The sequence below is a fragment of the Nelusetta ayraudi genome, unplaced genomic scaffold (genome assembly GCF_046127955.1).
Source record: "Nelusetta ayraudi isolate G7.1 ecotype Tasmania unplaced genomic scaffold, CSIRO-AGI_Nayr_v1 ptg000008l, whole genome shotgun sequence".
NCBI classification, from domain to species: Eukaryota; Metazoa; Chordata; class Actinopteri; order Tetraodontiformes; family Monacanthidae; genus Nelusetta; species Nelusetta ayraudi.
This window is the reverse complement of record NW_027466058.1, coordinates 423099-448134: the sequence shown is the minus strand read 5'-3', so window position 1 is coordinate 448134 and position 25036 is coordinate 423099. Positions and strand designations below refer to the sequence as shown.

Below are 25036 nucleotides of genomic sequence, written 5' to 3'. Positions count from 1 at the left end.
ACACACACACACACACACACACACACACACACACATGCACCAGCGCATGCATCTACTTCCTCTCTTGTTCTGATGCGTTTAGCAGATGTGTGTCAGGGGAATTGATGCTTCCTTTTTGTAAGAACGCTGATCCACAGTGAATAAATAAATCCCCCCAACCCTCGTACCTGCATTTTCAGATGTTTCATATTTCAAAGACGCACGTTTACATCCTCAATTTTCTTGTATACTTCCTGATCAGGTAACAACACTGTCGACACCGGTGTCTTACGTAGGCTTTGTTCATTCTCGTGCAACACACATAAGTGGCTGATTCAACAAGCAACAGCCTTGTGCCTGTCGTCGCCCCTTTATTAGTTGTCTTAATCAAAACAAACGTTGCATTTGCTATTTTGAGGGCGCATTGCGTAAAAAAACACACAGCAGGGGGTTTAAACATTTTGCAGTTGTCGTCTTTCATTTTAAAGCATCAGTGCTCTTTGCAACTTTTAACTCTGTAATCCTCTATCAAATAGCCCAGTAATCCTGGCTGCCTCTTAACATGGCATAATGCATGATCATTTGGGCTGCTCCTCATATTCCCTCATTTCATTTCAGAGCATTAACAGCCTGTGACACTGAAAAGTTTTATTTTATTTGTTTAGTTCCTCTTTTTAGTTTATGTGCTTATTTTTGACCTAAATTTGATCTGAGTACCTTCAGGATTTTTACTAATATATATATAATTATATAAATATATACATATGTATATACATCACATCATATATGTATATATATCTATCTATCTATATGGAGAGAGAGAGAGAGAGAGAGAGAGAGAGAGAGAGAGAGAGAGAGAGAGAGATGTATATGTGTCTTGGCTAAAATCTGAGCGAGTTCAGACGGGCCATGTTTTTTTTTCTTTTGTCAAATAAAACAGTCATAATCCCCTCATTCCGCTCTGCACCATCATTATAACCTTCAGGAAGTTGCCAGCTGAGGCTGCAGACACACGTCTTGTCAGTGCAAGCTAGATCAGGGCAGATGGACGTTTGGTTTCCAGCCAAGGATGCAATATTGCACAAAGATGAAAAAAGAGAAGTCAGTCCGTGGATTAGGGCGTGTAATCTGCAAATTTCATGTAACTTAGAAATACATGTTTCGACATGACAAGTACCCAGTGAGTGATTCTGATGAAGCTCCATCATTAGTTTCAGTATTACTAATAATACTGATATTGGGGCATAGAACAGCAACAGGGTTTGTGTAAAATAATATGCATAAAATGTTACGCATTCGCTTATCTGAAATAACTCAGAAAGATTTTCAAGGTAAAACCATTTGTTTGTACTTGTTAATAGTCACAGTGTTAAGCAATACAAATGATTACCATAGGTAAATGCTTACCTTTCTCTTATTACTAGAGAATTTTTCTTTGGTAAATTAACTGTGATCAAGAAGGCTTTCTGCTTCCAGTAGGGGGCAGTAGAGTTGGAAGACGGGCTCATTAGGAGGAGTCCTTAAGGTTTTGTCAAGTCTAAAAATCTCAATCTCTCTTTGTTCAGAGTGTTATTTTCCCCTAACAACAATCAACCATTGTTTAAAAGTTGATCATCAGTTGATTATTGATGATGTAATCAAGATGGAACTAATGATTTTTGACGTTTTAAAATGACAGCTTTACAATTAGTTTACAATTTCTATTCAGTGTTTTGATACTTTCTGTTAAATTAAATTCATCAATACAGAATGCTTGCTTTTATTTTCTTGTGCAGCACTGCTATTTTATTTTTATTTTTATTTATTTATTTATTTATTTATTGTTACCTCAGAACAACAATTCCTTCTGCTGTCGAAATCACAAAGTGTTGCTAAACTCCTCACCATTGGTTATGTTGTGACGGCAGCAATTAGTTTTTTTTTTTTAAATTTCAGTGTTGTGCACCTGCAGCACAGGATTAAAGGTCGTCCTATCGTGATCACTTTGGTCTCTTTGCCGTGGGCTGATCTCTTTAGCCAGTTCAAGTGTCATCAAATCTCTTGTAAGGAGCTTGGTTGGATCCCAGATAAACAGCCTTGCTTGTCGACGTCTGAATGACTCACTTTATTTCCAAAACAGGGATCTGAGTTGAGGAAACACTTAAGCCACTAGGGTGTCAACAGATGGTTCAAATTCAACCACAAACTGAACAAATGTTACAAAATGACATCATCAATACATATAGTCAGTGTTTTTTTATCTGTTTTTAATCCCTCTGAAAGCACCCATACCAACACATGCACGCAGGTTTGTAGCACTATTGTTATGACGAATTCGCACCATCATTAAGGGAGTTTGATAAGCCCAGTCCTGACAAACCTCTGACTTTTGTTCACCTTCATTCAGAGCCAAAAACTCACAAGCACACGAGACAAAATTCAACATTTTAGGGCCAGTTTTTGGCCCATATAAGCACAACTGGTCCAGACCAGGTTGTCAAGCACACTTACACGCACACACACGCACACACACACACACACACACACACACACACACACACACACACACACACACACACACACACACACACCAAAGCACTGTTTTCAGTCTTTAACTATTGAAACATCAAGACTGAATAATCAAAGCTCTTGGTCCATTCAGAACCTTCAGACCTTCTGATGATAGAATGCAATCTTCATCATCTACATAAGAAGTACATGCACTTTTTGGGTAAACAGATGTTTTTTAAATATCTATTTTTTTTTAATTTTATTTTTTATTTGTCCTCTCCATTTGTCTATATGGCAACGTGTGAACCGCTAGAGTGACCCTTGTGGTTCTGGGAAAAAAAAAAAAACCCAAATGGAAAATTTGCAAACATGCTTATTTTACCATGATGTGAGTTTCGTGCAGAGCTCAGAGGCTCCAGCACGGCTCCACGCGGACCTCGCGCTCAGACCGTTCAGTCTATTGGTGGTTCAGCAGCCTTTTCTGCTCCAGTCTCATCTTGAGCTCTGACACCATTGCTCTGTTCACAGTGTCCTGCGTGCTCATCTCCAGCCTCTTCTTGGGCTTGATGGGCACCGTGGCTGAGACGGTCGGCACCGCCCACTGCCTCCTCTCTGGGACGAAGGCCGGGGGCGGCGGGGGCAGGGACGGAGCGCAGGGAGGCTGCGGGGGAGGCCACTGTCTCACCACGTTGCTGACGTTGTTGTTGCAGTTGACGTTATCAACGACGGCCTCCGGCTGGCGCGCTTCCTCATCCACTTGGAATTTCTCTCCGGCGTTGCCCGGTTTCTCGAAGGGGTTTTTGAGAGTCCAGGCCTGCTGATTTTGCGGCCTCCTCCTCACGCGGCGGTTCGGTAGGATCCGGTTTGACTTTTTGTTGCGCAAGAACGTGGCGGTGGAGATGATGACCGTGACAACAACCATGAGACAAATGACACCAGCGAGCATGCCTAGGATTTGCAAAGGGTTGTTTCTACTCTGCATCAAAAATGATCCCAAAGGCCCCCCTTTGAGTCGGGTCTGTAAAAGAGCACAGGGACAGTTCACATCCATGGGACTGAAGTCACAATCTCTTGACAAGATTGACTTCTACACGGCTGTGCCACTAGACTGCATTTGCTAATCATTTGGCCTCAAGTATTGTGTTAGGTGTTAAACACAGTGAATTTAATTACTGCATGTGATGTACTGCCATAACTCTGAAGAAGGCCCTTTTGACTGGCATTTTGAAACTACAAACTCCACTATAGCTAAAGATAGCTGGTCTACTATTTTGGAATTTGTCAAGACAAGATCAGAAAGTTTACCTGGGACGCTGAGATTCAGCAACTGTTAGATATCTTTGAAAAATATAAAATCTATTCATTAACTACCAAAATAACTAATTTGTTGTAATATAGGTACAAATTCAAATATTTGTATAAAACAACAATAAAATACCCTTCAATGTTTCCTTGTACTCTTTTACAGACACGGCCTTGTTTTAGTCGCAAAATCTGTGTACCACAGAGTAAAAACAAATGTTCCGCTGTGCTGATGAAGATCAAAGCAAGCTTTCTTTATGGCACAGCCCTCCTCATAATCTTTCTGATCTTGCCCTGAGATTGAACACGGGACTTTTTCACAGAGTTCCAGTATATAATGGTGGATATGAAGGTTGTCAATGAAATGGCGAAGGTGACAACGGTCACACAAATCCCAAACACAGTCCCGGGACGTTTCTTGAGGCCCAAGAAGTACGAGAAAAATCTGGATTTGATCTGGAAACGTGACAATTGCATTGGTGTAAGATATAGTTTCTTGCTTAGGTGGAAAAAATATAGCTACTGACGTGGTTGTTGCACCAGGCTTATGTCAATCAAATCATAAGAATTTGTTTTAAGACTGTGTTACTCTTCCACTTGCATTGTATCAAAATCTAAGTGTATCTCTGTTGTAGATACTCACAGCCTCTGTGATGTCGATCTTGACGACTGCCGTGGTGCTGAAGGACGGTTGTCCTCTGTCCCGGGCCTGCACCACCAGCGACCAGGTGCAGTCCCGTTGCTTGGTGATGTTCTGAATGATGGCCATGGACTTGATGTAGGACTTGAGCACGATCTCCCCCGTGTCGGCGTCGATGTCGAAGATGTTGTTGTCCGGCTCCGCCTTCATGATGGTGTACTCAATGACATTGTTGGGCACTTCTGCGTCGTCATCCACAGCCTGTGTCGGTTAGGGCGTGTTACATGAGAGACAGCTGCGCTACTGACTCTTAACTCAACTTGATTCTGCAGCAGTGTGTGTGCGTACCTCTATCTTCACAGGTGCTCCAATCACCATGGTCGTCTCCAGGAAGTTGTTGTTGAATGCAGGCGGGTGGTCGTTCAGGTCCAGCACAGTGACAAAGACCTCGGCCAGGCTGTACTTCCCCTCGGCATCCTCTGCCTTCACGTAGAAGTTGTACTTGGATCTCACCTCTGCATCCAGGCTGGCCCACGGCTGGGTGTAGATGATCCCAGAAGTGGGCTGGATCAGAAATCTGTCCACAGCATTGAGATGAAGGTCGTTTTTTATCTTTTATTATGTATTTGTTATGTCCTTCTGGGAAACAGGCTTGCAAAGATGCCAAAAACACAGGTTGTCACTGTGGAACAGCAGTGCAAAGCTGTGCATGATCTTCAGACTAACACATCAACTAAACACATCTAAATGTTTCTTATCCTGATTCTCACAATGAGAACAAATACTTTGTAACTGCAATAAATTAACACATTGTGCCCATTCCCGATGATTAATATTCTGAGTATTCATCTGCAAACCAGTATCAGTTGGACTGCGCTTCATCAGACTGCCCTTCTGCGTCTTAGCCACAGTGCAAGGTTTCCTGAAGCCAAGTGCAGTCTATTTTCTCCTTCAATCCCATTATAGGATTAACAGAGTCGGAGGCAGCGCAAGCAAAAATCAGGACAGTGTGATCCTGTATTCCCTGAAGTATCCTACGAGATCTTAAAATTCAGAAGTTTACAGTCTAGAGCATCTCTGTTGCACCTTTAAGGCATATTGCTTCCTCTCAAATGACATGTGAAAAGAACCATGTTGCAATGCTTCTAGGAGTAAATGTCTCTGAAGACCTTTGAATTGCTGTATGTTAAAGAAAAACACGTGTACTGAACCGACTGACTTGAATTGACGTTGAAATGTTTAGGTCACAGTAACATGTGGTATTTGTCAGTGGAAAAAAATGTCACTCAACATTATTGTAAAGTATTGTAAGTTGTTGAAAGACAAGCCTTTGCTCCTTGCTTGAAAACATGCATTCAGCATTATGCTGTAGTGTAGACAGTCTCTTGGATTTCCTGGGAGAATGAAGGTAGAAACAGTCTGGCAGCACTGCAGACTGCTGTGATCACCGCGAGGGAGCGGTGAGCCTTGTTTCATGAGAGGTTAGGCCTTGTCAGAAAATCTAATAAAAATTGAGTTCCGATAAAATCCCCTGAGGGACTACAGTGCTTAGGTGCAATGAACAGAGCCAAGGTTTAATATAAAAAGCATGTCGGAGGCAGATGTCTAACTTTGCCCTGTTTTCATAGGGTGGAGTGTTCTAGTTTACGTGCGTATTGCTAGACACAAATGTGAGATTTGTCAAGTCGTGAGAGCAGTGAAAAATGAAAGGAAGTTTAGCTTCCATAATAAAACTCACAAGTCAGCGCCGGATCCATAGATGGAGTATTTCACCTCACCCCAGGGTCCAGAGTCTGGATCTATTGCCTTCAGACAGAAACAAAAACAAAAGAAAGAAGAGCTATCATGACCTTGGCTGGAGCACTTGCATGACGAATGCCGGATCGTCATATATCATCATGTTTATTATTTCAGTCCACCATGGGGCTCAGTTGGCCCATTGTTTGGCACATGTCTCCATACATCTGTTTAAATTGTGAAAGACGTTTAAAGACAAAGTTACTCGCTCGCTCTCTTGAATGCTCTGTCTGTTTGATTTCTTTTTGTGAATGAGACAAAACGCAACTGTCTGCAGCCACGGATGGATTTGTGCTGGACTAGCACACAATGTTACAGGGGTCAGCTATAAAAAGACTGATTTTTGATGTCATGGCAGCGCGATTATAGATGTCAGCTAATCTGTCACTGCAGGGATGCCTGTCTCCATGTGTCCAAGGTCACTTGTTGGCTGTTCTTTCATCTGATTGAAATTGCCTGGGATCAAGGCTTCCTATCTATCTATCTATCTATCTATCTATCTATCTATCTATCTAGCATGTCCTTCATATTTCAGCGCGCATTTTCCGAGCTGCAGTTGCATGCAACCCAAAGCATTAGGCGGGTGAAAAAAAAATCTGGGAATTTGGTGTTACACAACAAAATGAAAGTGATAGCCATCTGGCAGCTTACCTCGCCTAGCTTTTATCTACATGTTTTCGCGTTTTATCCCAAGCCGCGCTGCCTAAAAAAGGTCCACATTTAGGGAATTAAGGGCCCTTTTGGGCATTTTGTTCAAATCAGCATTCCTCTTTCGCCCAGAGTGACGCACTTTGGCGGTGGCGTGTATTTTTAGGCAGGATGAAACGCTCGCTCACCGTGACTGACACCACGTTGGAGCCACCGGGTGAGTTTTCTGGGATTCGGGCGATGTAGTAATCTGAGGAGAACTTGGGAGCGTTGTCGTTGGTGTCCAGTAAGTGGATGACAATGTCTGCGGTGGCGCTGAATCTCTCAGGTGTGTCGACCTCGACTGCAAGTAGCTTCAGAGGAGAGAGCATCACAAATAAGCTTGAAAGCAGCCCGCACTGATTTTGAATTCTGCAGTTCTTGCCACGGCGGCGGGCTAACCTTGTATGTGAGAAACTGGTGTTTTTCAAAGTCCATGGCAGCAGAATCCTCCACTAAGATTGTGACTTGGGCCTCGTTGAGAACGGTCTGAGGGACGACGCGCAGCATCCGCCCCGGCCCAATCAGCCTCAGGTTGAACTTGGCGTTCGCACCCTGAAAATAAGCACAACCTCATCGTCATCTTCATCATCGTGCATCTCTCACTAGTGGCAAATGAAATGTTATACATGCACGAGTTCACCCATCGTAATCTGCGGAGACATACAATTTAATTCATATAGTTCCGGTCCAATCATTGTAAAAGCTCTGTATCTGTTTTCATTATTACAGTAATGTATGAAATATCAAGAGGGAATCAATAGCAGCAGTAATATTCCTGGTGAAAGGTAACACCGCCGGGCCGACGGACCTCGCTATGATGCTGTAACAGCATTATCACAGAGTATATTCGCTGAGCATTAGCCATTTGGACACACAAGGAGCTGGACACACACAGAGAGACTTGCGTAAGCTGACAAATGGCATAGTTAGGCACCACCTTTTAATTCAGTCCATTTTCGAGAGGACTGTCTGCTGTAATACACGGCTTAATGTCATCTGACTAGCAGACAAGCAGACACCAGTCTGAGCGCGGCGGGACAATGAATGTCGATTATGTCAGTGTCTTGTTAGGTAACGATGTGCCCGAAAATGAGCGTTATTACATAATTAGGGACACCGCCTCCATCGAACTGCTGAGGCAGCTGTTCAAGGCCGCGTACACAGTCATTGCTAAAGATGGCTGTTTTTTGGGGTTTTTTTTAGGATGATTTTGTAAATCCTCTTCCGCGCGCCCACCTGGTCAGAATCGTTGACGGTGATTTTCAGCCCTCGGAGTATCTCCCCCTCTGGCGGGTGCTCATTCATGGTCAGCTCAAACATGCTCTGCGGGCCTTTCTCCCCGTAGAAGGTCGGCGGGTTGTTGTTCAGGTCCACGACGCGGATCACCACCGTTGTCACCCCGAAGTCCTTGAGTCTGCCTTCAGGACCCACTTCTGATGCCTGGACGTGTGGCAACAGCGATGGAAGACGGCCATGATTAGCCATTTATGTTACCAGGAGGGAGAAAAAAAATTGGGGCTGATGTGACTTTGATTTTAAAGACCGTACATTTTGGACAATACACTCCGCCAGTGTTTTCAAATCACCCAAAAACAATTTCATTGAACTGTCATTCTCTATGGTAGAATTCATAAGAAAATAAGCGATATATACAACGTGGATAAACATAAAGCACATACTCACCCTGACTTTAATATTAAAGATTTCTCTTTTTAGGTGTATGGGGAGGCTCTGCAGGGTGATGCAACCACTTGTTTCATTAATGTGGAACACACGATCATCACCTAGTGAGGAAACAACCCTTTAGCACTTTTCACTTGTGGGAGAAAAACGTTCATATGTGCAAAAAGTCGACTGACAGGCTCACCTTCCTCAAAGGAGTAACGTATGGGATTTGGGTTTCCTGCGTCGCCGTCTTTGGCCACAACAGTGAAGATTTCTGATCCCTGCAGGGGAAAGATGCATTTTGGGGTTTTCTTTCAATGGCACGGAAACATTTAGTTGAAGAATCACATTGAGCAGGATATCATGACTCTGAACATCCACACAAACCCTGTGCTTTGTACATCTTTTGCCCTCCCACCTTAGCCTTCAGTGGATTTCAAAAGAACATTAAAATGCCAGTGTCTAGTTATTCCTTCTTCAGTCTTGTCTGCTGTGATGCTGCGGTGACATTTGGTGGTGGCAGGAGATAATGTTGCTTTCATCTGACATGAGACGCGCAGTGATGACGGCGACATTAGCATTAGCTTGCATAAGTTAAAAAAATGAAAAGTACCATGGGTTGACCTTTATGTTCTGAGCAAATGTCAGCGTGAAAGCAGTTCTCGTTTACCGGCACTGAGATTTCATAGACGTAGCCAAAATATGGCGTCCCAATGAACACTGGCGGCGTGTCCTGCGCATCCACCACGTTGACTGTCAGGGTGGCAGACGATGACATGAACTGCTGCTTGCCGTTAAAATTACCACCGCCATCCTGGAACGAAAGACGTTTACAGTTTAAACACGTGTTTGTACTTAAGACTTAAAGCAGAATTTTATAAAATTCTAATTTTTTTTTTTATAAATTGCTGTTTCAGGTCCCCCCATATTATGCATCTCGTGCTTCTTTTTTTGCTTTTGCTTCACAAGTGATGTATATCTTAACCCAACAGCACTGCAATATTCATTACTTCGACCTCTGCTTGTAGCCATAAATTACTCCTAAAGTTGGAACAAGCTTCATTTTTCACTGCAGGTGAGAGCAAACATCCTCTGACTTGTTTAGTACCTTGGCCACGATAGTGACAAAGTGTGTCTTTGTTGTCTCATAGTCTAGCGCTTCCCCGGCCTTGATGCGAAGGACGCCGCTGTGTCTGTCCATGGCGAACAAAGACGACTGTGGATTCTGCAGGAGAGAGAGAGAGAGAGAGAGAGAGAGAGAGAGAGAGAGAGAGAGAGCAGACAGGAGCTCTGCATAATAGGGCCCAGACACATTTTAGGTCACTCGTGTATCAACGCCTGCCACTGAAACCCCATTTACTGCCGCTCACGTGCCCAGCGGAGGGTCAGATGGCTGCGTGGAAACGCTCGCTTAGCCATTTGAATTAGGACACGTTTTGTTGAAATGTCCATCCCTGTGCCCATCTGGATGTAAAGAGCCCATATGCTAAAGACCGGGGGTGGGAGCAGGTGGGAGCTGCTGCGTGCAGATGCAACCGCCTCGCCCGTCTCCGGCACGCCGCACCAGCTGCTCCCTGGGCCTAATAGTCCAAAGTGCAACCTAACATGGCCGGCCAACCCCTCTCCCCCACCGCACCCCACCCCCCACCCCAGACCTATCGGCGTCCAGCACCTGCCGCAAATGTAATTGTGATTTAATCCGCCCTCACACCATAACACCAGCACATTGGATTTACTATATGCGCTGCCACAGCTAGGGCAGTTCTCACAGGATTCTGCCTTGTGTGGATGTGGCTGGTACCTGCAGGTAGTAGGTGACTGAGCCTCCTGAGCCGGTGTCCCTGTCCACCGCCTCCGCTTTGAAGATGCTGCTTCCCGACTCGGTTGTCTAGAGTGTGCAACAACAGTGAGTCGTTTCTGATTCAGGGTTCACACAGAAATTCTTTTGAAATGTTCATCCCACACTAACGGTTTGTGCCCTCTGTCGTCTTGACCCACCTCCAGGACGTCGATGATTGCTGGCATGTTTTGGAATTCGGGTTTCTCGTCGTTGGCGTCCATCACAAATATCGTGACTCTTTCCACCACCTGGAAAGGAGATGTGGATGTCTGTGAGAATGACGGCGAGTGAAGGAATCGGTGTGGTTTCTCTAGTGTCTCTAGCTGACGGTGCTACCTTGCTCAGTCCATCTGTGATGCTGACAAGGACGTCGATAGAATCTTTTTTCTGAAAAAGGGAGAAATATCAACATAGAGATAGCAGTTTAATGTTAGGGTCTGAATATTGTGCAATTGCTCATTGTATTTTTCATCACAGGCTCCAGTTAAAAAGAGGATGCCGGAAATGTTTATATTGTTCATTATAATTATCCTTTTGTTTACAGCCTCCTATCATCCAAGGGTTTGTAAGAGGGTCACAAACAAGAAAACATTGTTTTCAGGGGGCAGAATGAACGCCTGTCTCGTTGTCATTAACCTTGGAGTGGTACTGATGACCTTTGTGACATCACAAAGCGCTCATTCCTACAACGGAATCTGTTTGAGAAAACACTTGTTGTCAAGAATGTGCTTTAATGTCTTCTGTGGAGTTCAGGCTAGAAGGATGTTCAAATTAAACGGAGAGAACTGAATTCTATGCAACTTTAATGTTGATTTGTACTTTTTTGTTTTACCTCTCTGTCCAGTTTTTCAACCAACGTGATGTTTCCAGATATGGGGTCGACCCGGAAGTATTCTTTAGAGCCGGGGTCAAAGGAGAGGCCATACCTCACCTCCTGGCCCTCAGGGTCGGTGCCGTTGAGGCAGTAGATCCGCGTACCTGGAGGAAAAGCTCATTACTGATCAACTACACAAAAAGGTGACTTCTGGAAGAAACTAAATAATAAAATCCTTTAAAAAAAACAAAAACAAAACAGTAATCTGAACAGCCAGGAAGGATTAGTTGAGGCTTTATGACAAGAACTCTGACCGAGACAATTCAGACACAACAAAGGAGTGAACCCTGACTGACTGGCTGACTGTTTGACTGGCTGACTGACTGGAAGGACAGATGCGTCGCAGTCCCGGCCAGCAGCAAACCGTCCCCCTGGTGTCACCAGGTGGCGACCAGCAGCTGAGCGTGTTTCGCGTGACGACGGAACACGCAACGCAACATCTGTTACATTCATCAAAGACTGCTTAACATATTGGACTCTTATACACCGGCCACTAAAAAGATGCCATTTTGCTGATTGGTTGCTGCGCCGGGCCTGTTAGCTGCCCAGCGCTAAATGCCCAGCCGGTCAGAGGCCAATCTCACCGACAGCCGTGTCCTCCGAGAGGCTGAACAGCGCCAGGTTCCCATTCTGGCTGTAGGGTCCGTTGTCATAGAAATAGGGCGCAAAGTCTGCCCGTGCTGAGGAAACACAAAGAGAATTTTATTAAAAATAATAAAAAACAAAATGCTGCTACACTGCATACAAAACTAAAAACAAAACAAAACATTTTGTTCAGTAATTTTCGAAAAACGTTAATGTGAAATGTTCTGTAAAAAAAAACTTTACATATGTTGCTGTGTTTACGATGCATATGGAAGAGTGAGATTTAACAGGTTCTTTATCCCATCGCTTTACACCTGCAGCTTTATCTGTAACTTTCACAGGGATTAAAGGTGAGTTACGTCAACCTCTTAAGATAGACTCCAGAGCTCCGGCTGTAGAAATGCTGCTGTATCGACAAAATATAAGTGGCATTTATTCAACCCCACGTAACATTTAATGACATATTGATTAATACAGCAAACCAGCAGGCACGGATAATATGAATTAACTTCAACCCTATTAAAGAGACTTAGTGGGACGTGTAACAACATTAATTTGTTCAGAATGGAACAGAAAATCTATTTCAAACAGGGAGAGTCACAAACCTGAAGGCTCTCACACACATTTAAATTGCGCCAACAATCGCACCGCGGCAGCCGTGATGATGAATAAAGATTAGAAACTCACCCACGCAGGCGTGCACAAAGACAAAACACAGAGGCAGGTGTGCGATCTTTACATTCTTCATCCTAAAGAATGAAGTCGTTTGGGCGCACCATGAACGCGGCTCGGTCGTGGCGAGCGGCACATGAAGCTCTCAAGGTGGTTGTGGGCGACGGCAGAAGGCTAAAGGCAGGTGCTCACATGCTAATCCAATGACACATCTTAAGAGTGACTGCTTGGTCCCTTCAGGGCGAGGGCTCTACTCCCAGGCAGTGGGGAAATAGCCAATTGCAGAGAATGGCACAGCTGTCACTTGTGATGATGGTGGTGATCAGCTGCTTTGGAATTGATCGAATAGCTTAAAAAATTGGTTTGTGTGAATTTTTCTGATGGTCAATTAACAAATCAGGTATGCCAATGTAAAGGTACAATATATGTAGAACTCAAAAGTACCATTTAATGGCCGTTCTTTTTGAAATTCCGATTCTAAAACTCTTCAACACTCTGAGCTACTGAAACATTTTGCCTGTGAGCACTTTTGTGTCGGCAGCAACATATTTTCATTTGCGTCAACCAAAATAAACAGCTGCGCATCAAACCAAGTGTAGAGATTAAACTAGTGCTGAATCTATACCCCAGAACTGGCCGTTGTTTTACCCATACAGTTCAGTTTCCATCTGCTCTGCCTCAGAAACATCTGCTGCATCAGAGAGAGTGAAAAGGTCCATCACTCAATTAATCAGGGCCATGATGAAGCGGAGGCTGATATAGATATGATGGCCATCTGATAGGATAATCGGGTTTGTGTTTAAATGCTAGAAAAACGTGCAGTTTTTTTCTCTGCCGTGGAAACAAAAAGACAGATACTGCCAGCATATAAACATGGGACATGGTACTATTTAAAATAAATACCCATTATAGTGGGTTTGCACCTCTGCTTATTTACTTCACCTCAGACTCTGTCAACTCTGTGTGGGACCCCTGTAATTAAAAGTGCCGCTGATTAACTAAGTGCCTGTCTAGGACTTTTTCAGTGGTATTTTCGGTGCTGAAGCTGGCTAATCTCGTTGGATACTCTTGTTTGTGTAAACAGGAAACAATTCTTCTATTATATCTAGTCACTCAATTTTACTTCTTTTTTTAAAAAAATGCAGTATGAACCCACTGATAGATAAGTTCTTATATATTTTTTAGTTTGAGTTACTGCATATTTTTCACTCTGCTGAGACATGAAGTCCACACAAAATAAAATATGTGAAAGAAAGAAGAATCACGCAAGGGGTAACTGCTCAAAGAGGACGTAGCAAACATGAATCTGTTGCGGATGATCACCAGTAAAACAAACATGTCGCATGCTAGAGGATTACACACACACACACACACACACACACACACATGAATAAAGCTTTTTTCTATCCACCATCATACTGAAAACAAATCTACTTTATGATCTAAGTGGTACTTGTGGAATGCACAATGTTTATCCTCTGGCTGCTCTGTGCGTGAATCTTGCTGCCATGTGTGTTGCTGCACGCACGTGCACGCACGCGCACGCACGCGCACGCGCACACACACTTGCACAGACGCAAACAGAGTGTAAATGATCAATGGCAGTATGTGATCTTTAGCAGCAGGGCAGTTCCCAATACGTCAAATCCAGACTGCACTGACAGTCCATAGTGTTGATGTTTTTCACTACTGCACAAAAAAAAGGAAAGTCCTACCTGTCAGGTAACTTTTGTACATTGTCGGTCAGGGCCACGGCTCGGGCTTTAATTCTCATTGTCGTGGCAGATGGCAGGCCTAAAGATTAACCCACTGTGCTCTAATCTCTCCTCATCTTGTAATGCACAGAGCCTGTCTCTGGTCACACGGGCTCCATCGGACACAAAATGCAAAGCACAATTAGCAGACGTAATGTCGCCACATGCGACGAGTGCTTTCGTAGCGCGAGTTTAGCGACAGATGATCCGGTGTCATCCGCCAAAAATGGCTGAGTAAAGGTTTTTTTTTGGCTGCGCGTGTTTGCGCCTGCCGTCGCATTTGCAGCCTATATGACAAACCTGTCACTTTAAGCTCATATGTGCAAGTGTCTGCACAGTGATGGCAGCATTTGGAGAAAAAAAAAATCATGCTGATAAAAGCTCACTGCTCATCTGTATACTGTCATCTTCTTAGTTTCTAATCCCGTGCCTTCAATCACAGCTGCACATGCTGACCTCTTTGTTCCTGCTGGGGAAAGAGCCATTAAGCTGCCCATAGGGAAATTTACAGAGCCACCGTCATCATCATCTCACTTTGGACCATTGTCATTATAAAAAGCTGCAGAGTTAATGGAGTCGGTACATCCTGAAACTTTTTGTTTGTTGGTATAAATCAGAACGTGACATGGCGGTGCAGTATCTCCAAACCACGAGTGGCCAAACCAGATGGACTATTTCAGTCACGGTCCCAGTTTAAACAGATATCCTCCTTAAAGGGTTTAACGTCCACACGAAAACACACCAAACGCAAAGAATCAAGAGCAGCAGCGAGCAGATGAGGAATGACAGATACAATTTTTTTTTTCTTTGCTTTATTTGAGACAATCACGCACGAAGGGCAGAGGTCGCGCCGCTCTTGGAAGGGAGGAAAACACATCATATGGAGTTCTGCAATATGCTGAACCTCCTGGATCAGTTCACAGTGTTCCTTTAACTGAAACCATGCCATCAAACCTTCATTCAGCAACTCATCATATAAATCTCGAACACACTTCCTTGAGCTCTTGCTTTAAAATAAGGAATTCGACGGTGCAAAATCAAGTATAGTGAAGATTGTCTGAACTTAGTACTTTGCTACACATTGTTGGTGAATCAAATGACAAATTTAAGATTTCAACTACAAGTGATTCATGCATATGTCTAATGAAGTGAATGGTTGCAGAGATGTTGAATAGGACATTTTGGCAAAAAAGGGATTTAACTGAACAAATTGTTTTGGCAAATGGCTGTTTTTGAATACTTTCCCATTCCTTTGACCAACTGATTATAGCAGACCTGGAGTTATAGCAGGAGTGCATGTTTTCCTCTGCTACATTTGGATTTGCGGCACATGATTATATTACAACTTTTGGGTTTTGTGCACGTTTCAAGGCCATCTGCCAAGGTGCAATGTAAACAGCAAGGAGTCCAAGTTTGACTCTGGTCCACTGCGTATCTCTAAAACGTGATGCTCCATAAATATGTCAAATGAACATGTGGATGTACAAGTGGCTGTGTGTCACTACGATGTCAGGAACATTCTGGATTAGAGAATTTAAAGTAGACCAAACATTTACATGTGATATATATCAGGAGGATTAAATTGCTTATTAATCAAACATTGAATCCCAACAGCAGATTGGTGGGTTTTCAGAATATGACAAATTTTGAAAGGTTCATTTCAGGAGAAAATAAATCTCTTAAAAAAAACAACAAAAAAAAAACAATAAAAAAATACTATGCCCAGATTTTGTAATGTTAAAAATAGAGAAGGAATCTGAGAGATTTGTAGGCCACAGTCCTTTTGTCTGCCCAGGTCAACTGTCTGTTGGACCACCTGTTGTCAAGATTCCCAATTCAGCTCTACCATTTTGGATTATCATTAATAATCTCCAGTGTGGTTTGCCAAGGGTGGAGGTTTGCTTTTAGTCCCGGGCCACTCAAAAACTGGGTCACTCCTGTAATCTCTCCTTGTAGAGTATGCTGTAGGTTAACAGCCTTTTGATTTCATAAACCTCACTGAGTGCAGTTGCCCAGACAGGCACACATGGAGCATGTAAAAACTCTGAAAAAACGACAGGACACTCAATTTCCTCAGTTTGCACATGTAAATGTCAGCAAATGTATGTAAAAAAGTCTAAGACATGGCCAAGTAGATTCCAAATGCTACTGTCAATATGTGGTGATGAAATGCACACAAATACATCAACACAACATGCAAACACAGCATAAGCAAGAATATTGCTGAAGACCGACCCCCACCACTGTAAACTAGGAGCTGAAGGTCATCCTGGGCAGGCTGCTTCACGATCGCATCGTTTTACAATGCTGCCCTCATGTGGCGAAAAACAGTAATCCTTTCCCATTTCATTATTTGGCACTGGACAGTGATTTGTGAAACAGCCTTTGCATGACACTTCTGAGTCAAAGTAGAAACAACTTGACCTGGAACAATAAAATAAAATAAAACGGCCATTCTCAATTATAACAGTGCCAGGGTTATCTCAGGGTAAATCTGCAGCATGTAATTTGACTTCTTCTGTCTAGTGAAAAAAAAAAAGTAATTCAGCAGAAGTATTATCTGACAGGATCGCGATTAAATTGCTTTTCACAAAATACGTCTCCATGTTGATCGTTGATGTCATCTATCTATCTATCTATCTATCTATCTATCTATCTGTTTGTTTCGTTTATTTATTTATTTATTCATTCATTTATCGTGAAAGGAGGTGCGACGTACTCCAGACCAAAATGATACAAGAGGGACGTCCCAAACTTTGGAAGCTGGAGGAGGTGGCGATGACGTCACGAAAGCGTGCACGCGGAGCGGAGCGCTGCGTGGGCTCTCTGCTCTGGGCGTGTTGAAAGTTTAGCATCGAAGTTTTCCTTTTTTTTTTTTTTCTTTTTTTTTTCCTCCGGAGCGATGAAACTTTCAGTGCTGCCCGGCGAGTCGCAGCTCCGACCTTATTAAACGCCACGCAGCCACATTTTCGACGGACACAGACTGTCGGCTCCATTCACGAGAATCACCCCCCCCCCCTCCCCCCCAATCCTGTCTTTTTGTCCGATTTTGCCCTCCTGCGTGCACATGTGTCAGCGTGCGCGCTCTTCCGCCATCCATTCATCTGCCAGTGGAGCGCAGCCCGCGTCCGGCAGCCGCACAATGAGCCAGTGTGTCCCCGCGCGAGACAATGCGGCAGCAAGATGCTACGAAGGGGACGAGACCGTTTCTCACAGGACCGGGGGCGCATCTGCTCGGTGGCGGAGAGACACCAGCTAAAGGTTTGTACCGCGTCCGAACCGATCCCCGGATCCGAGCCCAACGACAAACCGCGTGGATCCGCCGGGAAGGAAGGGTTGGGGGTTGGGGCTTGGGGGGGGGGGGGGGGGGGGGGGTGATGGGGCGCACGGTCGGGTACATCCTGCCGCACGCACGGTGCGTAGGGGAAGAAAAAAACAACAAAAACAAACTGATGGTGAACTGATGAGTTACTCATCGTTTGTTCTTCGTAGCGCTGCGCCAAAGAACGATCTGGCGAATTGGCAAGCGGCGCGGGTCGTGTAGATAATCGATAGTCGTTTTATTTCAGTCATAGATTCGCTTGTGTAACCCGTTTTCCCTTCCCCGCATCGAAGCGAGCACTTGATAGCATCACGTCCGTCCGTTTCACCCCCCCACCCCCATAACCGCGGCAGCGTCACAGATTAATCCCAGGCAGAGGCGATTATTAATCAGCGTTCATGCCGCTTTAGCGGCGGCGAGGCTGAAAAAAAGAGAAGCCTCTGGATTCAGCGCCCCCTTCCCCCCCCAGTAGTAGTAAACTGGCTCTACACGCGCAGGCGGTGTGTGTGGGGGTGATTTTTCATCACATCCAAACCACGAGAATCAATCGCACATGCAAATGGCGAGTGGCACACGCGCAAACTACCGAGCCCCCTCTCCAACATTTGCCCGTAAAGAGTTAATTGTTTACACCCCTGGGTGAGCAGCGGAGAGCCTTTCGGAGGGAATTTAGCCGTCGCGCGTCTCCGCGAGATGCTGCGCCGAAAGCCTTTGAAGGGAGCCATTAAATGTAATTTGTAGTGAGATGATAAACAGAGTGATATGCGTTTCCGCATGAGCAGAGTCAGATTTTTTGCCAAACGCTCCAGTGACTCCTGAATATGTAGAGAGCGCTCAAGCTCAAGTGCCGCCGCCTGACAGTTTGACGGCTATGGAGTATTAAGCTCAGATAATTGGGTGATATTTACTTACAGAGCAAACAATCACTCCAACGGCTCGGAAACGGTGTCTCCCCCCCCCCCCCTCACACCCATCTACACGCCCCTTCCTAATGATATGCTTTGTAGAAATTATTCACCGTCTTGACAGGTCCAAATGGCATGTTTGTGTGTGGCAGGTGGTCAGGGGTCAGAGGGGTGCTCGAGGGGTGCGCGAGCTATCTTCACCTCAAGCAGAGTCTAAAAGTCAAACACGCCTCGGAAATGCTTTCCTGGCGATCGTATGTGCCTCTAACTTGCCATTGAGCTCCAAAAGTCTGTCCTTTAACTTAATTTGATTGATCTGCTTTGTGGAAAAAGCGGGCAAAAAAAATGTTTGCTTTTGGAATTTGGCCCTTTGTGATGTCACAGGTAGCACCACTAGCTCTCCCAGCTTGGCATGCCCTCTGAAACCACCCATTACAGAGGCTAATGTGTCGTTTCTGGTGGCCGGGTTAAGTTTCATATTTGAAATAAATGTCCAGAATTGTCCACTGGAATGTTGGGTTTAAATATGAAGAAAGTTATGCATTGTATATTGTGAGTTGCTTTTTATAAAATAGTATCGCGTGAACCTTTCAGAGGAGCATTTTGCCGTGTGAATGTAGGCCGTCTTCGTCGCAGATTCCCTTCAAAAAACAGAGTAAACATACAACAATCTGTTTCTAGAAATCTGAAACCCACTCTTTCTCTCTCTCTCTGCAGAATGAAGTTCCAACCTCTGCGCGACAAACTATGACAGACTCTAGACCCTAGACAGCCAGTCTGACGCTCGAACCCAAGGATGAAGACCAAATATGCGATTTTCTTCATCTGCATCGTGGCCCTGGTCATCATCGAGAAGGAGAGCAACATTCTGTCGAGGTAGATGGTTTCAATGGTTATTGAGCAATACTTGTGTTCTGTCACTGTCTGAACAAGCAGCTCTGGTATTCACTCGCTTGTATACACACTTTCTTTTATTAACCCGTGATCGCCTTCATAATCGAGCCATTGTGTCCCCTCCCAGGGTCTCCGACAAGCTGATCCAGAGGCAGACTCCGCTGCAGACCCCACAGACTCCACTGGATTACAGCAACATGACACAAAATGGCTCCTTGACGGTGCTCAAAATGCTGCTGTCTAAGCTCGCGGGCGCGGCGGGGAATTACTCCAGCCTCTCCGAGGAGGAGGAGGAGGAGCAGGACGACGACGACGACGACAGTCTGGAAGAGTCGGGCGAGCGCGGCTCCAGCGGCGGCCGCAAGCACATCCTGCTCCTGGCCACCACCCGCACGGGCTCGTCCTTCGTCGGGGAGTTCTTCAACCAGCACGGCGAGAACATGTTCTACCTGTTTGAGCCGCTGTGGCACGTGGAGCGCATGCTGACCACGGTGGCGGACACCAACAACGGGACCGTGTTGGCGGGGATCTACCGGGACGTGATCCAGGGCCTCTTCCTGTGCGATTTCTCGCCTCTGGAGAAGTTCATCTCGCCGCCTCCTCAGGACCACGTCACGCCGTCCCTGTTCCGCAGGGAGTCCAGCATATCGCTCTGCGACGAACCCGTCTGCACACCTGTTGTCAAGGACGTCTTTGAGAGGTATTTGCACTTTGCTCTTTGCTGATAGGGCGTAAAACACGGGCTTAATAAGACTTGTGGATGAACCCTGGTGAAGCTGTGAAGACCCTTTTGTGATATCTATCTATCTATCTATCTATCTATCTATCTATCTATCTATCTATCTAGTACTGTTTTTGCAGTTTGCGGCTACAATAGGAATCTACTGGATGGAATTTTTTCTGTTTTGTGAAAAAGAATGTGAGGCACATATTTGCACCCCAACTTTTGAGCTGTTAAAATGCTCCCTATAGTTTCACTGCTAGCTGATTCAAATTGCTTCTTGGCCCAATGTTTGCCATACATAGCATCCAGCAGGCACCGGCAGCTATCAGCTTACCGGTGCCTGCATTTGCCGTGCATGTGCACTCTGCACTCCATGCCCAAGATTTATTTCAGCCTTCCTTCACATCTATGAATTGATAACAATGCCGACCCTGTCCTAGGTACCACTGCAAGACGCGTCGCTGCGGCCCGCTCAACTTGACCCTCGCATCCGAATCCTGCCGGGCCAAGCAACACCACGCCATCAAGACGGTGCGAGTGCGCCAGCTGGAAACCTTGCAGCCGTTGGTGGAGGATCCCCACCTGGACGTGAGAGTGATCCAGCTTGTACGAGACCCGCGGGCCATCCTGGCATCCCGCATGGTGGCCTTCTCCTCCAAGTACCAGACGTGGAAGACCTGGGCGCAGGGTGGCCAGGTGCCCGAGGACGACGAGGAGGTGAAGAGGCTGAAAGGCAACTGCGACCACATCAGGATGTCTGCCGAGGTGGGACTGAGCCGACCTCGCTGGCTGAGGAACCGCTACATGTTGGTGCGATACGAGGACATCGCGCGCTACCCCATGCAGAAGGCAGAGGAGATGTACAGGTTTACGGGCATACCGTTTAGCCCACAAGCTAGAGAGTGGATTCTGAAGAACACCCAGACGACACAGGAGGCGAGCGGGATCTACTCCACGCAGAAGAACTCTTCGGAGCAGGCTGAGAAATGGAGATTCAGCATTCCCTTTACACTGGCTCAGGTAGTGCAGAGAGTGTGTGGACCCACCATGGAGCTGTTTGGCTACAAGCTTGTGACCGACGAAAAGACTCTGACCAATAAGTCCGTCAGTTTGCTTGAAGAGAGGCGATTCCAATGACAGGTAGCTTATAAACAAAGCTGTGAACCTCAAAAACTGAAACCTCTCCTGCTTAAATGAGGGATGGCAACCAAATGGAAACTACAATGCCATGCAAAGACAACTTTTTATTTTATTTTATTACAGACTGAAATACTCACCATGGTGTGCCTCATTGTAACAATGCAGAGCCATTTGATGAAGAGAAATATTTATTTGCATAATGTGCGAAATAGTAAAAAGATGTTTGACTTTTTATTTCATTTGAAATGAAAATAGAAGTCATGTGTGTGATTATTTGAGATTTCTATGTCAGATTTTATTGATAGTTCATTGTGTGTAGATTTTCAGGGATAAACTACAGAGAAAATGAAAATGCTGCGCGTCTGTTTATGTGTCCGAAGAACTTGTCTCTGCCGTTGGTTGTCGAAGCCAGAGTTCATGCACCTGACTCAGGGAAAGTAAAGATGGCGTCAACCTTTGTAGCGACTCTGTTGAAGACAAAACAAACAAATCATGGACTTCCAGGAACGTGCCAGATAATTCAGTTATTTTGATTGCAAACAAGATATTAATCAGAGTACTTTTATAGAACTCTATACGGTAACTGAGGAACAGTACTATCAACTTGGCCATATATGGTGACAATGGTGTCTTGATGCTATCGTCAACTGTTGATGATTTCATACAGTGGGCGGCCTTCTTGGCCCAAAAAAAAAGAGGAGAGCCACAGTTTCAGCAAATCAGCCCAGCGAGAAGATGGAACTGCAATTTGAGTTGCTTCATGTATCTGTCGCCAAAGTTTGACAAATTTTTTAATGCTTGGGGGAATTTTTTTATTTTTTTTAAATCGGACATGTGGAAGCATTTTAGTTTCTCTGTGTCAAGCCAGGAGGACAAAGACAGACAGAGAAAATCCAACATGCATACATTGCTAAGGTGAACTAATACACACTCATGGCACTTTTTCATTTTGAATTGTAACATTTAAAGTCCAACTGGTGTTAAATAAATACTGATTGCGCTCTCCCTGCCCCCTAAGCCTTTATTTGTCCTTGTGGCAAAATCAGGTTGTAGCAAAGAGCACTGGCGTTTCCACACAACAACACAGATTCAAGGACTAACAAAATATAGCAACATTTTAAAAGAAACACCATGTGTGTTTTGTTTGACTTCCTGCTAACATCATCACTATACATTCCAAGCTTGGTAATACAGTTTGCAACAGTTGATGAGCGTAGGAAGCGTTTCCAGGCCAGCAGCTGATACAAGATATTTTTAAAAAGACAGGGTGAGAGCGGTAATATACCACCCAAACAGATATTTTTTCCAGTGACTTCACAAACCTCTCTGCTCCGACCAGGCTCACGTAGAAGCGCCAATGAACTGCTACCTTGTTAAAAAAAAAAAAAAAAAAAAAATGAATATCAAGATCAACATATTCATTCAGTGGAGAAAAAAAAAATCAACATTTCTGTGTCCTGTGACGTAGGTACAGAGACCAACTGTTAACTTTGAGAAAAACCCAGGTGCTGCGACGTCGACTATCACTCCTGATGGTATATAAAGGTATCCACTGTGACTCTGCTTCAATGGCGGCTTTGTGCTCAGGCTGGCCAAGGCAGCGCTCAGAGTGCTTTTGGGTGCGCACGGTGTGGGAGAGGCACTGCATGTATGTGTGGTAGTGAGCTTCTACTACCTGGACTGTGAGTATGTCTACAGCTGGCAGGCTCTGCGCTGGCTGGACTCAACAGTGAAATGTTCAAGCAGTCGCCCGCTATTAAATCATCCCGAACCACTGAAACAAATGCTGTAGCTCAATGCACTCCGATTAGATACTCGGGCTGCCTACTTTGAAAAGGCTGCAGCTGTTGTGAGCCGCCATCAGTCGCATTGGAAAAATGTGACCTCAGGAACAGAGAGCTCTGTTTGAGCCTACAGGAGGATCAGGTCACGTTGCAGGTCTTTCAGGTGAAGAGTGTTTTTAACCAAACTGCCGACACAAGTTTTGCCATATCTGAAATAGGATGTAGTTTTTTTTTGTTTGTTTTTTTTTTACATCACTCCATTTGTTGTTGTAAACTGGATCTTTGTATAATCTACAACCAGCCTTTTGAAATGCCTACATTATGCAAAAAAAAACAAAAAAAAAACATGAAATAACAGCTCAGAGAAAAATCTAATTGTTGCCTTTTTTCTTTCTTCACTTTCAGAAAATTTGTGCTAAAATGCACAGTTCTGAAAATCAGCTCTCTGTGATGTTACAAAGAGCCTCAGCATCCTGTCTAGTTATTTACAGCAACATCTACAACAGCATCGTGACTAAAACAGTGTTTAAGTCATGAGTTTCCTGTGTAGTATTTAGAATTTTCAAGTTATGAATCGAAACCGAAGGAAGCACCGCAGCCCTTATGTGCAGAAAGTCAGCTCTGTTTTTTTTTAGGATGTCTATTTTTGCCAAAACAAATAGAGCCCTTTTTGCCACTCTTGCCCAAAGACATATGACTCTAAAAGTCCCATTGTTAGTTCATGTGGAATAACTACGCTTTTAGTCTGGTCTGAAGGAGTGGAAAGGCTTATGCCTACAAACCGGAATTTAGAAAACTTTATATTGTAACAGATATAGAGTTTTAAAAAAAGATTTCAAGCTGGGGAATTCCCGCAATTCTTGCACAGGGCATTAAACTTGTCAGAGTGAATTTACTGACCACCTGATGTGAAAGTGCCTTAGAGGGCTCTTTCAAAAAGAGAGCATTGAGGTGCCTGTATAGAACTCTGACGTGACGCTCATGCGCGTTTCTCTAATCACTTGCATCCCTCCCCGTTTGCCCGACATCCACATTCACGCTGTTGCCAAGGATCCTCATACGGCTGAGTGGGAATATCAGGGGGAGAAAAGGCGAAGACAAGGGGTCCATTCAAGTCTGCATTCTTTCTGTCTCTTTCAAACCCCAGCTGAGATTAAGCACTTTAGAATTTCCAGCTGTTGGTGAAGCCGCCTCACCCCAAGATCTTTGCTGTGACGGTGGATATTCCCACAGCAACGTGCCAGATGTTGTCATTTTGTAAAAAGTGGAATGTCTTGGTGTAAAGCTGAGTAAGAGCCCAGCCCATTAGCGATTATGAGGACACCTTTTGGCGCTGTTTCTTACCACTCATTGCCAGCAACTTGCTTTGACATGCCACGGTCTTCATCGGTAGGGAAATGGTTTTCAGACTTGGTGCAGAACATCCGGATGCCATTATTTCAGCTCAACGGCCTCAGCAGCAGACACTATGACAGAGGTGAAGACTCAGCAGAGATGTTAGATATCAAAAGAGATTAGATTATCATGGCGTTTGTCAATGGGCGAAGAAAAGATGGTTGCCTTTTAGTTGGACCTTTATTTTTGTCTTGGAACACCCAGTGGAGCAACCAGTTCCCCTTAATGGTCAAGACTCAAAACCGTCCTGAGAGCTCCATGTTAAAAGCACATTAAGCCTCGTGTTTACATTCTCCTACAAAACATTTAGTTTTAGCCTTCCGTTGCGGCTGATGCTTTGCCGTAGCTCCTACTTGCTTCGGGGGGGGTCACGAGGGTACTCTCAGAGGGCCGGACGGACAGCTGGCCTCGGGCTGTTGTCACTATCTTGGGGAGAGCCCTCAGCTTTTTGCAGAGCTGTATATTTTAGCTCACACTTTGGCAACGCTGGAGGAAGTAAACGCTGTAAAAGAGGGAGATTTCCCATCTGACTGAGAGCTGAGAGGGTGGTAAGACAAACAGCGAATAGGTCAGTTGTGTACAAG

At 44.7% G+C, this 25036-nt stretch overlaps 2 protein-coding genes across 3 annotated transcripts; one reads left to right on the top strand and one right to left on the bottom strand.

Annotated features, from left to right (window-relative positions):
• Window positions 1–1930: 1930 nt before the first annotated feature.
• Window positions 1931–12709, bottom strand: cdhr1a (cadherin-related family member 1a). The gene is made up of 17 exons (XM_076018399.1): window positions 12550–12709; window positions 11862–11957; window positions 11236–11381; window positions 10740–10790; window positions 10562–10651; window positions 10365–10451; window positions 9672–9788; window positions 9234–9377; window positions 8766–8844; window positions 8582–8682; window positions 8135–8338; window positions 7298–7450; window positions 7045–7209; window positions 6150–6217; window positions 4760–4988; window positions 4415–4672; window positions 1931–3487 (listed from the first exon to the last, which is right to left on the bottom strand). The coding sequence occupies exons 1-17, from the start codon at window positions 12608–12610 to the stop codon at window positions 2927–2929; spliced, it is 2610 nt and encodes an 869-aa protein (XP_075874514.1). The 5' UTR covers window positions 12611–12709; the 3' UTR covers window positions 1931–2926.
• Window positions 12710–17078: 4369 nt separating this feature from the next.
• Window positions 17079–22276, top strand: chst3a (carbohydrate (chondroitin 6) sulfotransferase 3a). Of its 2 annotated transcripts, XR_012926060.1 has the most exons (5): window positions 17079–17549; window positions 19233–19391; window positions 19537–20109; window positions 20574–21915; window positions 22027–22276. XR_012926060.1 is itself a non-coding variant. In XM_076018461.1 (4 exons), exons 2-4 carry the CDS (start codon window positions 19312–19314, stop codon window positions 21268–21270), a joined length of 1350 nt encoding a protein of 449 aa, XP_075874576.1. In that variant the 5' UTR covers window positions 17079–17549; window positions 19233–19311; the 3' UTR covers window positions 21271–22276. The 2 variants fall into 2 exon arrangements, 1 of the variants encoding a protein (XP_075874576.1); XM_076018461.1 differs by having other exon boundaries at window positions 20574–22276.
• Window positions 22277–25036: the final 2760 nt, after the last annotated feature.